General features: G+C 44.4%; 1 protein-coding gene across 2 annotated transcripts in view; it reads right to left on the bottom strand.

Moving 5' to 3' along the window:
- The window catches only part of LCT (lactase), a 27,852-nt gene extending 11,928 nt beyond the window's left edge, over window positions 1-15,924 (bottom strand). For both annotated transcript variants that reach the window (XM_090045847.1, XM_090045848.1), the window contains exons 1-8: window positions 15,261-15,924; window positions 13,578-13,657; window positions 12,293-12,376; window positions 9,747-9,849; window positions 8,299-8,377; window positions 6,994-7,684; window positions 5,131-5,776; window positions 487-2,049 (exon numbers count right to left, since the gene is read on the bottom strand). In XM_090045847.1, coding sequence (XP_089901973.1) covers window positions 487-2,049; window positions 5,131-5,776; window positions 6,994-7,684; window positions 8,299-8,377; window positions 9,747-9,849; window positions 12,293-12,376; window positions 13,578-13,657; window positions 15,261-15,924 — 3,910 coding nt within the window. The remainder of the gene's footprint in view (window positions 1-486; window positions 2,050-5,130; window positions 5,777-6,993; window positions 7,685-8,298; window positions 8,378-9,746; window positions 9,850-12,292; window positions 12,377-13,577; window positions 13,658-15,260) is intronic.

Here is a 15,924-nt window from a genome sequence, read left to right as displayed (position 1 = left end):
TACAGTCCCTTAAAGGAGCTGTTCAATGGCTAAACCGTATTGGGATGCTGGGCTTTTCCTCCATGCCCTCATTTCCTGGGCACACCCTAATGCAAGAGTAGGAAAGGTGAAAACCTGACCTTGCCACTGGTTTGCCCCTTGGAGATATTCCCCAAACCAGGAGACTCCCCAGCTGGCGTCCGCTTCCTGAGGTTGTGGCCACAGAAGGGACCGCCGGAGCGCGAGCTTCCTAACATTGACCCACTGTCAAATGGGAGGTGCTGACCCAGTCAACAACCCCCCAGCCAGGTGGGGCTGACTCCAAGCAAGGGCCAAGGGAAGAAGAGCGTAGGGGAAACTGGAGAAAGCCAAATTTTGAAGTATACTTAATACTTCCACAGACTTACTTGCCTCGTACAGGATACGACTCACTGGGAAAAAGAAAGAGAGTCTGGAATCTGAGGGGGACGCATATCGTTGTGCAAACACTACAAGCCACTTACATACCTTTCAGAGCTTCGTCGATATAGGTTTTATAGTAAAATATCCTGTTGGTGTCATCAACGTCAGGCGTGGCCTTTATTCCTACCCCATTTTCAGTTATATAAATCGGAGGGTTCTCGTACTCCTCTTTGATCCAGTTCAGCAGCCTCCTGAGACCCCAGGCCACAGGCCTCATATTAGCAACTGCTGAGGTTGGCCAGGATGAATCAACTTCTGCCGATAGCTCTTGGTCATCCTCGTAGGAGAACGGTTTCAGCCTGGGGGTCTTATGCTTTACAATTCTGGAGGTGTAAGCGTTGATGCAGAAGACGTCTGCTGTGCCCCTGATGTACTCTCGCTCCTGTGCTGTGAAAACTGGCAAGCGGGATGAAGGCAGGTTTTGTAGCTCACTCCTGTTTCCCACGGTCCATTTCATGGCCTCTGGATAGTCACCATTTTTGAAAATTGGGTGGGCAAACCATCCTAACATAAACTGCAGGGACCGATCTGCAGCTTTGGTGTCTTCAGGGTCATCTAAGGTCTTTGGCTCAACCCAGTCAGCATTAAGGCTCAAAGAAATAACCCCACTCTGACTTGCTCTGTATTTGCGGTCATATGTATGGTAGACTCTAGCATGAGCTTTCAGTAAGGTGTGAGCAATCTTATAGGGAGCATAACCAGGATCATTCTTTACATTTGGTGGAAACTGTCCTAAACCATACTCTATCCAGGCAGTGACGAAGGGCTCATTTAGAGTCATCCAAAATTTTACCCTATCCCCAAAAGTCTGGAAACAGAAGTCTGCAAAGCTATTAAATAAATCTATCAGTGACTCATTTGCCCAGCCACCAATGTCCTGGAGAGCTTGAGGCAGATCCCAGTGGTATAGTGTGACCATTGGTGTGATATTATTTGCAGTCAAGCCATCAATTAGCTGGTTGTAATAGTCAACCCCATGACTATTTATGGAATTATTTCTTCCAGTAGGAAATATTCGAGGCCAAGACAGTGAGAAGCGATAGCTCTTTACCCCTAACGCTCTGAGCATATAAAGATCTTCATCTACCTTGTGGTAGCTATCACATGCAGTATCTCCAGTATCACTATTTTTTATGTTCCCTGGGATGTGGGTAAAGTTATCCCAAATGCTGGGCCCTTTGCCATCTGCATCCCACCCTCCTTCAATCTGGTAGGCAGAAGATGACACTCCCCATGCAAAATCTTCTGGGAAGTTTCCATAAAAGTACATATCTCTTTCAAACTTTGTTTGGGGTGAGAATTTTTCCCAAACAATTTTTGCCTTTGAGGGCACTTCAGATGCCGGTAAACCAAGTAACCTCGTTGCTCGGGCCGCCCCAAACGTCGGTGGCTTAAAGGATCTGTGCGAGACTTTGCTGGGGAAACCATTCTTTTCAATAATATTAGAGAAGTAGTAAGCCGACTTCTTTGGAGTCCTTTGTCTGTTGCTATCTCCAAATTCCACATGATGAAGCCCAAACCTTTGACTGTAACCCACTGGGCCTTCAAAGCCATCAATCAGGGATCGGACAACGTATGACCGAACATCCACTGCATCAAGCTTTACAGCTGTTAAAGCAGAGTAGAGAACTATGTTAGACTTTGACCCAGGTTTGGTACAACAGATAATATTACACAACAAGGGTAACTGTGAAACACCTGAGAATGCATTGTGAAGCCAAGGAAAAAAAACACCTCCAGTATCTGAGCATCGATTCGAGCAGATCAGAAAGTTTTCAGTGGGACATTATTCTGTCCAAAATATCTCTCTCTCTTTTTTGGGGGGGTGTCAAAAGTTGAATGTTTTGCAGAAATGTTTCAGTTTTAGTAAAGACGGTGTCAAGGAAATTTGCCAAGATGAAACTTCCAGTCCAACTGAGAAAGACACAGACCTTGTCATTCATTCCCAACATAAGGCTGGTGGTCAGAGCACTGGCTTGTGATTTGGGCAACTCAAGCCATGTGCAGACATTATGTTTCGTCAGGGAGGACTGTGGGCCTCCCAGTAGAAATTGCTGATGTATGGTCATTCGTGCAGTTTCTCCTGAAAAGAATGGTGTCCCACCCAAGACAACGATCTTCCAGGTTGACATCTGGAAGACTTCCAGACCTCCCTGCAAGTCTCTTTGCTACAGTGAACACCTGTACACTTGACTCCTCTGGATCATGGAAGTCAAGCAGCAGCTTTCCCTGTGCCTTCCTCAGACCAGGAGATCCAGTCTGGGGAAGCTTTGGGATACTTCCCCCCAGCTCAGATCCTCCTGATTGTGGACGAGTTGGGTTGCTGCTGTTCCACTGCCCCCGCAGGGCATAGGCAGAGCCCAGCTGCAGCTTCGCCTGTATCCTTCCCAAACCAGGGGACCCTGATCTGCAGAAGGTGCTCTGAACAGCTGCTCAACTCCGTCCAGGACTGCTAGAGATGGCTCTCCATGAGCCTCACAGACCAGGGACACACTGGTCTGGGGAACACACAAGGAACATTGCTCTGCAGCTCCTCCTTTGGGAGATGGGGAGCAGTGGAGCAGAATCACTCCCCTCTGGGGAAGACACAGGGAGCAGAGGAGAGGGAGTGACTGCAGGCTCCAACACCTGCATGCGCCCTCTCTCAGAAAGGTTTCTAGCGCTAGAAATACCCCTAGGCATAATCCCTGCTCCATCTGATTCAGAGCAAAGACTTGAGACCCCAAGTATCATGCATCGCAGGCAAAAGCTGTTATCATTAGTTTATAGAGTCCATCACTGTGGAGCAATAGATATTTAATTGCTTATACAAATGAGCTATTCCCTTTGCTGCCACTGGAGCTATTTAGGGAGAGAATGTTAATTCGACTCCAAAATACTGCCGTAGGCACTTCAAGAATCACTGTGCTTTTGCTAGCTGGTCTTCAGTCCCCCAAAACAATCACGAAGAGGCAGTGGCAAAGGCATCTTTCAGAGCATGTTATTTGGGATTAAGAATATTAAAATTAAAAACATATTTTGCTTGATTTACTTTTTTGGAGATGCACTTGCCCAAGGAAAGGCAAATACATTCCCAAAACTAAAGCAGTTCCTTTAAGTCTTTTCCCTGATTATTTTATCTTCAAGAAGTATAAACCAGCTCAAGCCTCCGTGGACAGCCAGACTCCGGGAGCAATATCTTGTTTCTCACAGAAAATAACAATTAGCAAGGTACTGTGTTGTATTTACCAAGCTAGGGGTTAGGAGGGGGAAAAAATTAAAATAAAAAAAAAATATATTAATTGTCCCTGTGCATGGATCCCAAGACTGCAGGAATAGGCCGGCCCTCACACTGGCCCGCCAGACAGATTTTTCAAAGATGTTAAAGGCTAACTTGTTACATCCCTATACTCCCTTTAAAACGGGAAGGGAAATTAGTGCCTAGTACTAGCCCACTATAGTTAGTGCCTAGTACTAGCCCATTATACCTTTGAAAGATTTCATCTTCATCCTTGTTTGACTTCTTGCTAGTTGAGGCAATGCAGTGACATTTGGCATTTTGAAGGCAAAGTGCTATTAGCCAATGAAAAGATCTCTTATGCACCTACTACTGTATTTAAACAAAAATGGCCTGCAAATTTAGTGCGGGCTTGACTTCCCCAGAGAAAGACTGTCTCTGTTTAACTTCAGAAGAAATGATACCAATAGAAGCAATGTCAGCTTTCTCACGCTGCTGTACCCAAGCACATCCATCCCTGGCGAGAAGGCAGTTCACTCTCTGTGCATTCAGTCGACGTGTTGGGAACCGGACAGAACATCTATACAGGCCAGCAATGTGGTTATCACAGGAGAACTTCCCATCCTTACCAGTTCATGGATCTGAAGGGACACTGAGGGGAAGAAAGCTCTGCCTCTTCCAGCAGGCAAGTTATTACAGATGTAGAAAGGCACATTGCACATGTGTATTAGCCCTGAAGCCAATTTATATATCCATTTCTCCCACCCTCTCAAATCTCCAAGCTGCAATGCTAAGGGCTGCCATCAAATAGGCGTCGTATATTAAAATAAGTCTTTGATCCCTAGTTCTGTAAATGAGGTTTTTGTATGCTTGACTGGGATGCTCCAGCCTTCTGCACTGTAGGCGACACATCAGGGTGGTATTGGGGCGGTGAGGGGGTGGAGTACACCCCCATATTTCTCTGCCAACAATGGGGCACAGGGCATGGGGCTGCAGGCTGGCCACAACCAGGACCTGGCAGCAATGGGGGTGGTGGCAGCAGCACAATTTCTGTGCCAACAGTGGGGCTGGAGTCCTGCCGGACCCAATGGCCAGCAGCAGCAGGGGCAGTAGCGGCAGTGCAGTTGTGCCCCTCTACAGTCACACTTATGTTCTGCACTTCAGCCATAACCTTGCAATTAAATCCATGCTAGTGGGCACCTACCCACTAAACCCCTCTTAAGTTTAGCAGGACTCTGTAGGAGAGGCTTCTCCATTTGCTTCTTCCATTGTGTAGGGAAAGTGTTTATTTTCTCTGCTAAGCAGGAGCCTGGAAAACAGACCCCGTCAAGAACATGGGATCATATGACAATAGCTGCAGTTTGAAGGTATAGGTTTAATATTACTACAGAACTGGGGATGTTTCCCAGGTAAACAAATTGGAGAAACCAGAGAGCTTCTGGCAATCAAATCAGCAAACTAACACCCCTTACCTTTCAGAGCCTCGTTGATGTACAGACGGAAGTAATCCATTCTCTCCGTGTCATTAACAGCATCCCCTCCTGCTCCTGTAGGCATGCCACTCCCTGCTATGTAAATTGGGACCTTTGTCCCTGTGTACTCCTGAGAAACAAAATTCAGCAGCCTCCTCAGTCCCCAAGGGACCACTCGGATCCAGGAGGACACTGTCTGTGGCCAAGAAGGATCAACATGTTGGGAAAAGTTCCCAAATGTCTCATAGCCTGGACTGCAAGTGTCATTAGCCCCAGCGCTGATCAGTTGGGAAGTGTAATGGGAAAGGCCAAAGAAGTCTGCAGTCCCTTTCACCAACAACTTCTCTTCCTCTGTAAATGAAGGGAGGTGGGCAACTGGGCTAGAGCAATGCTGATTTGTCTGCTGGATCTGGGACTTCAGGATATCTGGGTAATCACCATTAACAAATATAGGGTGAGCAAACCAGCCCAGCATGAAATGCATGTAGCGTTCAGCTGCCTTCACGTCATCCAAACTGGCTGGGGACCTGGGTTCAGCCCAATCCGAGTTTAGGACAAGTCCCACCTTGCCATGCTGTTGAGAGCGATACTTGTCATCATACAAGTGCCAAGCCTTGGCATGAGCCTTGAGAATTGTATGAGCCACCTCGAGGGGGGGGAAAAAAGCCAAAGTGAGTCATACTACATCACACTCAAGTTCACAGCCTAAGAATGACTGCATAAATATTCGACCTCTGTAAAAACGACATTTCCTGCAACACCCACCACCACATAAACCCCACAAAGCATCCCCAACACAATCAAGTTTAAAGAGTGGCTGATCTATCAATTTGAATCATACAAGGAAAGAAATGCTACCATGGCCCCAGACTGATCCGAATTTGAGGTTTGAAAAAGTTCAATCTGACAACTGCATAGTGACAAACAGTTATAAAGCTGCCACATCCCACCCAGATACAGCTTCAGTTCAGTGGAGTGGAGTGTTTTCTTCCCTCCATACATGTCAAATGTTTTGGACAACAACGATATAAATCCTCTTGGCCAATGAAAGATTAGTGCCTCCAGAAACTGAGCTATTCAGAGAGTAGCTTTAGACAGGTAGGTGTGAAAACTTTGTTTTAAATGTATATTTAAATCCTTTTGGAATAAAAAAGCAAACAGAACAAAGGAGAATGCGTTTTTCCCTTTTATCTTTGCACATCCCTAAGTGGGAGTGTCCAGACTCTAGAAAAGAAGCTGTTATGCCCAGTATATCCCAGGCTGAGTAGTCTGTCTGCATGGTAGAAACACCAGAAACCTTGAGAGCCCCTGGGGCCAAGTTTGGCAGAGAGATTCAGGTAGTTCAGACATGCAGCCAAGTTTGCAGGTATGTATTTGAATTTCCAAACTTTTGCTATTAACATGTGCATGGGAATAAGCACACAGCTGGCCCAGAGTCAGTGTCCATTTGTGGCAGGTATTGTATGAAAATTGGGAGAAACGAAGTACCCATTCTGAAGGGCTTGCAAGAGGCTGTTTTTTCAAAGGAAGGTAAGGGAGTTTGTTGCCCAGCTCCCTCGGGCTCCTTTGCAGAGCTTAGTTTAAGATTATTAGTGACATCACAAGCAACAAGTTGTTTAAGACAGCAATACAAATATTACCAGTCTCCTTTTGTTTTACTACAATTTAGCTTCAGCTGTCTCTGACAAAGCCTAATTCTTGCTAATTAGCCATGTTAAGTGTTCTAAATGAGTGTATAGTGGCCTTATAAATCATTTGAGGTCTGCCAGTCATAAAAGTCACAGGATCAACACAACCAGAATATAACTGAAGGAAAAGCTAAACTGAAATGGCTACAACAGTGCAGCTTACAAATGCAGTTACCTTATAGGATGCAACTCCTGGATTAGTGATTCCTGGGGGGTGCTTTCCAGTGCCATAGCCTGCATAGCTAATGACCCAGGGCTCATGGAAGGTAATCCACAACTTAACCCGGTCCCCAAAGGTGGCGAAGCAGAAGTCAGCATAAGCTGCAAAAGCATCTACAATACTATCATTTTGCCATCCACCGAGATCCTGCAGGGCCTGTGGGAGGTCCCAGTGGAACAAGGTGATCATGGGCTCAATGTTGGAGTCCTGCAAGCTGTTTATTAGCTTGTTGTAGTAGTCCACACCTCGAGGGTTCAAGCTTGCTTTAAGGCCAGAAGGAAAAATTCTGGACCAGGATATAGAAAACTTGTACAGCTTTGACTGAAGACCTCTGAGCAGGTAAACATCATAGTTAGTTTTGTGATAGCTGTCGCAGGCCACGTCTGCCGTTTGATTCATGTAGGCATGACCTTGGTGCCCAAACTGGTCCCAAATGCTCTCTCCTTTTCCATCCTCTGCCCAGCCTCCTTCAATGTTAAAGGCACCTGTGGACACGCCCCAGAGGAAACCACTTGGGAAAACATCACGCAGAAAAGAATCTCTTTCCAAGGCAGTCTGGTTGGCGAAGCTTTCCCAAACTTTCTGATAGGAAGAGAGGGGAGCAGCAGCAGCTTGGCCTTCTTGTAGTGCAGTTCCTGCATAGGAACTAGGGATAAAAGGTTGCAGCAATCATGGGATGCAGTAGATTAACTACTGAGGTGCTGAAAAGTTGCCTTTCTGTCTAAGCCAACATTTGAGATGGTCTTGGCTTGACTAATTATATCCTAGTCACAGATGGAGATGAAACCTTGCAGCATGTATAAGCACCACCTGGTATGAGCCACTAAATTGTGTGGACAGTAGAACTGTGTCCTTGTGGGGACAAACAGCTGTCATCAATGCCAAGGCAGTTCCTACCTAAAGGCTCTCTGTGCAGTGCCAACTACCATCCAGTCTCCATGTCACCAACTTGCTTCATATAAAATGGCAGTGCCTTTTAGAAAATGTCAGGTCACTAAAATTAGCAAAGAAGTGGGGTGCACAGAAGGATAGATGGCTCCCCTACTGCTCATGGTGGATAAATAGGGAAGACCAAACTGAATGGAAACACGTGACATGGTTGCTTGCTGTACCAGGGACTGGACCAGACCCAGTAGATCCCTCCCATTCCTATAACCACGAGAACAGAATTCAATATTTAAAAACAGCCTTTTGTTTCAAAATGATTTGAAGTCATACTTCTTTTTACAAGAATTTCCCTGAGGAACAAAAGCTGTGTACCTAAATGCACGAGCTGATGAAGAGTCTAAGAATTTATTAACATCGTATCCCATTGTCAAGGCCTCCTCTTTGATAATGGCTGAAAGATAAGAAGAGAAAAAGATAAAAAAGAATGCTATTTAATGGCTTTAGGACATGTGACTTCTGAAAGAAGCTAGTTCAGTTCCCCCATAAAATGCACCTCGTATCTCCTGGTTTATCCTATACAGACTGGGCTGGCTAAGCACTAACTAGAGGCAAGGCAAGATTTTCTCCTCATTACTGTGTCTTCCTCAATTTAATTTTTGCAGCTTCTTTCATCCTTAACTACCTCAAAAACTGCTTAAATGACTTGCCTTCACCGGGGCGATAATACAAACTCTTAACCAGCGTCTCCTGGACCCAGCTCCAGTCCACACATATGAATCTCTCACCCCAGTGGTGCTCAACCTTCCAGCCCCACAGGCAGAACGAGTGGCATGGCATCAGTCTGCCAGCCTGAGCCAGTGCAGGGCCAATCTGTGAGTGCTATTCAGCACACAGGCCTGGACCTCCATGCTGGATCTGGCCACAGAGTGACCCTATGCACTGGACTGCTCTGGTACACAGACTGGTGTCATCTGGCCCACGAGGTTCCCCATAGGTCTGGAAATTTGGCAGAGGGTGAAAGCAGCGGCAACATTAATTGCCATAGCTCTAGAGGCCAAGGTAATTACCACTAAATTCCCAGACTGTGGGGAGCCTCACAGCCCAGATGACGGCTCCATGGGCCGGAGGTTGAGCACCAAATGTAGTGGCGCTTTACACCACTGACACACCCTGGGATATAGACTATAGTCTGAGAGCTGATAACCCAGCCCTTCTCAGAGTGAATTCAGGCTAAATTGCTGAAGCCCTGATGGGTATTCAATTGTCCTGCCGCTGAACTCACACAGCGCTGCTCAGCAGCAATTCTTAAAGGTCTATGCCCCTACAAGTCCTGGACCAAATGGATGTTGTGCTCATGCAAATGCAAAAAATACAATAACCTGGCTTTCACTCTCATGCTCGAAGCCCATGTTTGAAAATGTCCTAAGAGATCAGATCTCTCTCTGAGTGATTGGGGCTTCAATACATAAGTGTGTTAGATGCTTTGGAAAAGGTTATCCTTAATCTCCCTCTTTTGCAAACAACTTATTGGTAACCTTTTTGTCTTCCAATCTAGCATTGATTTTTTCTTTAATTAACTATTTTTAAGGTCAGGTGCTTTGGGTCACTTGGAGCATAGATATGACATGGTGCAGAATAAGAAAAAGGGAAGCCAGTGGGCCAAGCCGTTGAGGCATATTGCTATAATTCTGAAAATGAAAGTTCAAGCCCAGCTTTGGACTCATACCAAAGGCTGCCTACATATGGATCAGCTGTGAATGGGTATCTGGTCATTTGGACCGGAGGTACAAACCAATTTTTCCTCTGCATGTAGTGCTTACCTTTGAATAGAGCAGCAACTGGTATAGGCAGATTCTCTGTCTTGGAATTGCAGTCATGAAATGTTAAACTAAAGAGTAGGACAGCCATGTTCTTCCAGATATTCTGCAAAAATAGACACATTGAAAAAATCATATCATATCAAGCTATGGAAGTGATAAAGGACAAACTGCGAAGACACAACCCTGGCATTTTCTGTTTTTATCAGGTAAGATAAAATGCCTAGAGAAATGCATGTCAATGATAAAAGCATTTAAAGGCAGATTAATGAGTAATTGTAGTGGGGGGGAGCACGGTTACACCAATCAGCAGTGGTTGTGCTACACGCACAGACTTTGTCACTATGAACCTCTGGGGGAGAGGCCTGCAGGGGGTCCTATGGCTCACTGGGTCTGGCAATCCTGCCAGCCTGCCTAGAGACCTTATCTGGACACTGGCTGCTGCTGGGTGTTTTTGCTCCATCTTGGGACAAGTGCTGGAAAGGGTGGCAAAGTTCAAGACAGTGGCATGGATGGGCTGCAGTGCATCTGGCAGAGGCCAGAGTTGCCCTATTTTCAGGATGTATCAGAATAAAGGAGGAAATAGGTCAAGGCCCTTTTGGCTACTTAGGGTGGAGACAGTCAGTGCCTGAGAAAGATGCAGTTAAAGGCTCCTTCAACTACCAGCAAGATGAGAGAAGAAGAATAAAATGGTAGATTGGGACAAGGGAAGGAACTGAGAACTCAGACTCAGTCTGCATCCCTCACTATAACCACATGCATGCATCAGGGTAATAGTTTTAAGCAGGGCTGGTCAAAGTGCTAGTTATTTTTCCCTACCAAAAAGAAAAGGAATGTGCCTTTCTTAAACAACCCACCCCAAAAGTTAATAATGCTGAATATTTTCAACAAAAAATCCCAAACACCCTTTTGCTTTAAAAACTGTTTGTTGGGGAACTTTCAGGTAACCCAGCCCAGTCTTAAGGGCTTGCTGCAACACAGAAAGCTCTTAGGCTGTACATAGACCTTACATTTGACATCATGGGAGAAAGCCTTTTGTCCAGGGAGCCTACAGATATACAAGGCTATTGACCCACTTCAATTCAGATCCCTCAGACGGATGTGGGATAAGATGTGCTAATGTTTTTCCCGGAACGTGGCTGTGTGTATCTCTACGGTTATCACAGGTCATTCCAGGGACTATTACGTGCTTCCTCTTGCCACCTGTTGACAGGAGCAGCAATGCAACTTGGAAGGGCAACTTGTATAAATGACTGAGCTGCACCTATTTGGAGCAGGGTCAAACTCCAGGACAGTCGGGTCCATCTCAAATGAGATGCCCATTTACAGCCTTGGAGGCAATGCTTGGGCAGACAGGGGACGTGGAAATCCTGCGTTCCACTGTGGCCTCTGCATCTGTTTTTGGACATATCAACTCTAACATGTTTGGCAGCTGTAATTCACTACCTATGGTGACAGTGCTAATCTAGGGACACCCCTGTGCCTTTGCTGCCATGTCATACATGCTATGAATAGAACAAAAAAAAGTTTCCTGTATTTAAAATGGTGGCAGAAGTCCTAGCCTGACTCAGTGATGCGAGAGAGGCAGCAAGGCGTTAAGAGCTCAGATGAAAGCACTGTGTAAACCCAGATGCATCAACGAACACTACCCAAAGCGTGCAATTCCTGCAAGTTTCAAACACCTGTTTCTACACGGTCAGCCAATAAACAGCATGCAGCTGTTTCCTAGGCCAGCCACGGTGAGAGCTATATTGACAAAACAGAACTATTTGGACACGCTTCAGGGAGCCTGGTTTTCCCCTGCTGCATATATCCTGTATTGTCAGCAACGGCCACATTCTTGAGACTTTGCGGGTTTTGCAAAAAACCATCCATAAACAGCTTTCTATGCCTTTCCCTTCCATTTTTAGTGTGGCCACGATCGTAACATTTGGGTGCTACGAGACACAAGCGTCACAGGACAGGGAAGCAGTAGGAGACTTCTCATTGTTACAGTAGCCTGAGCAAGACAAAAATAGGATAAATATGCCTCCAGCACCCAGAGGACTTGAGGGGGAAAATCCCTGCAAAATAACAAAATTCCTTGTATAGATCTTGCTGCAGATGTGCATTAGGTGTAAAAGAGGTTATTTTTACTGAGGAGTCTCAGATGTTGCTGGAATCCATGCCGAAGGATAGCAGGCAGTTTCAAGTCAAATCAGCAGAGTTATAGGGGAAACGCCAGACTTACTCCTAGTATCCAGTCACTGATACATTGACCCACGAGTACACTAACCTCCCAAAATAATTCTTTCCATTTCCCTTGTGGGCCCTTGAAAGGCAATTATAAAAGAGTATGTGTTTCTTACAGGCACAACATGTTTTAAACATTTCCCTTTGTTGAAGGGAAGAATATTTGTAGATGATATTTTTATTGGACCAACTTTATGGTTGGTGTAGACATAGGCAAGCTTTTGGGTATCACAGTACCCTCCCTCGGGCTTCCCTTTGTTTAAGATCTCAACATAATACTTTAAATGGGAAAATTTGCTTTAAAACATCAAGTTTACCTGGAAGTTTTTCAAATTCTTTTGTAAAGTTTCTTCATTTCTGCAATCATAATGCAGGCTGAGAGAGAGAAAGTCCACAGAGTCCTGCAAACAAGGCAAGACACATTGTTATTCCACTTTTTTTTTTTTGCTGTTAAAGACTGCTCAGAAAAATGCACACTGTCAATGTTTCTTCAAGCTGCCATTCTTATAATCAAATGCAACACACCTGTAGATGAAATGATTTACACAGACTGTAGTTTTAGAAGTCAGAAGTCCCCTAAAAACCCCAAATAAGGGGTGGGGAGGGGTTTCTGGTTTACCCACTTGATGGGACAGTGTGGAAACAAAGTCAGAGTTCAGCAGCACTCCCTGACATCAATCAGATCCGTTTTGTCTATTTGACTTTAAAAAGCTAATCATCATCCACAATTAGTTCTCAAAATGGCAAGATCGAGGGAGTCTTGGCCAGGTAGATAAACCTTTGCCACTGACTACAGGGTTCAGAGCAGCTTATCAATACACCCAGGGACAAAAGTCCATTTTCAGAAACCTTCAGTTAATTCCACACCTGCAAGCACTTTCCTATTATTAATTTAAAAGCCCATGAAAACAATAGGAGGATACTAAAACTTGTTTGCTGATTTCAATCTTAGCCTATTCTGGTACCCGAAAGCTGGTAGGGATGACTTTTCTCAGGAGATCACTCTCTCCCCCAACAGTGTCAGCAATATAAACTTGGCTTACAAAGTATGTATAGTTGAAGCTGGATCCATTAGTATCCTCAAAGCTTCTACAGCCTTTTAGAACGGCAGTTAGGAAAAAATACAGGCAGGAATTAAGATGTACTAAGTGGATTTTTATTTATTAAGGGCTATTCAAATATGAACTCCTTTTTTTACAAGGCTATTCATAGGAACCATATGGAAGGCAACAGTTTGACAATGCCTCTTTATTGCTATACCTAACTGGTAACCCTTATAACAGGTAAACGTTTAAAGCTCACGCACACATCTGTAGTATGTCCTTATGTGGGACCACTCGTGAAAATAATTCTGTTCACATCTGTACTTTGCAGGTGAAGGTTTACAGCTTTCACCATGTTTTAATTAATGCTTACAAACCAAAATCACAGTTTTGTTTAAAAAACAACAACTCAGTTTCACATCACCAATCATATAGGCCTTAGTGATTCAGATTGATTTTAAAAATCAAAAGGATTAAACCATTTCAGGTAATGTTAACTGGATCTGTCTTGAATCACATGATACTTAATAGCAAAGAACTGCAAAATACAATACATCACCCTAAGAGAGGCTGAGAGAGACTCCAATGGCATCGTCTCAAAATGATGATTAATTTCTAATGCAATTGACAGTTTTCCACCTGAAAAATACAGAATGCCTGGTGTTATTACCGAGCACGGGAAATGAAAAATGAAGATTCATTGTACTTAATAAGGAAAGAGAAGTTTTTGTTTAAAAACTAATTGGAAGTCGTAAGTAGTAAGTCAGTCCTAGCCTGCTTTCACAAGGCACTAGAAGAAAGCAGGAGTTCAAGGGAATAGTTTAGGTTTAAATGTTGTCACCATGGTCTTGATAAGTTCACTGACAGTATTACAAGAAGACTGCCTGTGATAAAACGGGGATGGACCCAACTCCTAGGTCCCATCCCATCCTACATTTCCAAGCAAGGCTTTTGGGACCAAAAGCAGTTCTCATGCTAAGTGCAAAAAAAGTGTGCGTTTTTAAGCCATTCAGTTATAAACCAAGGTGAACTGAATGAAGAGACCTTCAAAACTAACATCTTCCAGAGGATACACCTCCTCACTAAAGAAACCTTCTGACATGCAGGGCTGCCCAGCTCCCCGCTCCCCATCCGTATGCCAGACAGGCTCCTGGCAGAACAAAACCAGCAACAAATCTTCTGTGTCAAATTTCACTTTGACAAATCCACAAACTATTCATGAAGAGGCGTTTCATTCAAATTTTTTTAACCAACTTGGGAACAAGATAACCCTGTCCTAGAAGAGGCAGACTTGCTCCAAGATGCTGTCACAGGGCAGACAGTTGAAGCAGGTGGTACTGTGCAGCATCAGGGACTCTGCAACGGTTTACGAACTTGAAGAGCAGCACAAAGACAAGCTGTTATTCCACTGGAATGGAGGCAATGTGAAAGTCTTTGCACCAGCTGCAAAGGAAGCTTTCGCCCAAAACTAGCTAGAAAGACAAGTAAAGATTAAACATGAATTTTTACCACAATTTATGTAGGTTGTCTGTTTGCAAAAGAAATATTCTGTTTGATCGTGCCCGGTGTAGTCCAAATGGAGGCAATCTCCCCTCTCTCTAGACTCTGCATAGCCCCCATGCAAAAAAATTAAAAGAAAAACCCTCCCAGTTTCAACCAGTCTAACCAGCACTCTGAAAAGAAGCTGCTGGCTATGACGCAAGTACTCTTCTGTGGTGATACTACAACTCACTTTTCTCACCAAAATTGGGTATTTTTACCTGCTCACTGTTAATTCCACTGTACATCAGCTAAAGCGTCCTACTTATTTTTGTAGTGGATCTTATTTTAAATTCGTCGTATTAAAAAAAAACCAGTTGGGTTTAATAAAGCCCACGGCCACCCATGTTCCAATACAGACCCTAGCTTTTAGTGCAAGCTCTGAAAGGGAAAACAGAAAACTTATATTAAACAGCTTACAATGCTCAATTTAGATACTCTTTTTCACCCTTAAAAACACCCACTATAAAACATCTGCTGCTTTTAAATTCCTCTTGAGAAAAACTCAAATGTGGGTCAATTTTAAATCAAAGAGATTTTATAGCAACTGAAAACCCATTTCCAGAGAGATTTACTCTATCCATACAGGTATGATCGGGGAAGAGAACGAGGAAAGAAACTGGGATGTGGGGAAGATAAGTTTTATCGTATCCAAACCTTTAGGAAATATACATGCGACCATCCCCGTTTGGGCTCTCTTTACCTGTTGAAGAGTATTTTTCATGGTAGCGCGTATAAGTTCTTTCATGAGCAGCAACAAGAGCCTGGAGAGAGGATGAGGGGTCGTCATAAGGCAAGCTCTGAAGGACCTCAGGTAGGTGACTGAAGGTCAGCCACACGTCAACCAAGTCACCAAAAGAACGGAAATTAAACTCAGCATATTCCACAAAGAGGTCCACAAAGGTGCTCGCCTTCACCATGGAGCGGGTGATGATGACACCAGGTAAATTCTTGTGATGCAGAATAACCACTGGCTTAATGCTTGCAGCAGTAATAGCCATCAGAAGTTGTCTATAGCATTGCACTTTAGTCTCATCTGGAGTCCTGAAATTCCCCTCTGGAAGAACATGTATCCATGGCATAAAGATTTTATAATGTGTCACACCATTTGCATGCAGGTAGGAGAGGTACTGTGGCAGGAAAGCCACATAAGGCTGATCACACAAATAAGAGTGTAGATCACCATCAACCATTTCATTACCAGGACCCTGTTTTTCTATGAATTTCTTTTGAAAATTCAAAGGACTCACAAACTCGCTGGTTAGAGGACTAGCAATTGCAGTAACAGTCTGAGCAAATTCCCACTCTGTCCCACAGCCAGGAGAAAAGAAAAGAAAAAGTAAGACCACCTTACAAACCAGCTCCAT

Source organism: Crocodylus siamensis, chromosome 4 (genome assembly GCF_052110815.1).
Source record: "Crocodylus siamensis isolate JL-2025a chromosome 4, ASM5211081v1, whole genome shotgun sequence".
Classification (NCBI taxonomy): domain Eukaryota; kingdom Metazoa; phylum Chordata; order Crocodylia; family Crocodylidae; genus Crocodylus; species Crocodylus siamensis.
Note: the sequence above shows the minus strand (reverse complement) of the source record. Positions and strands in the feature narration are given on the sequence as shown.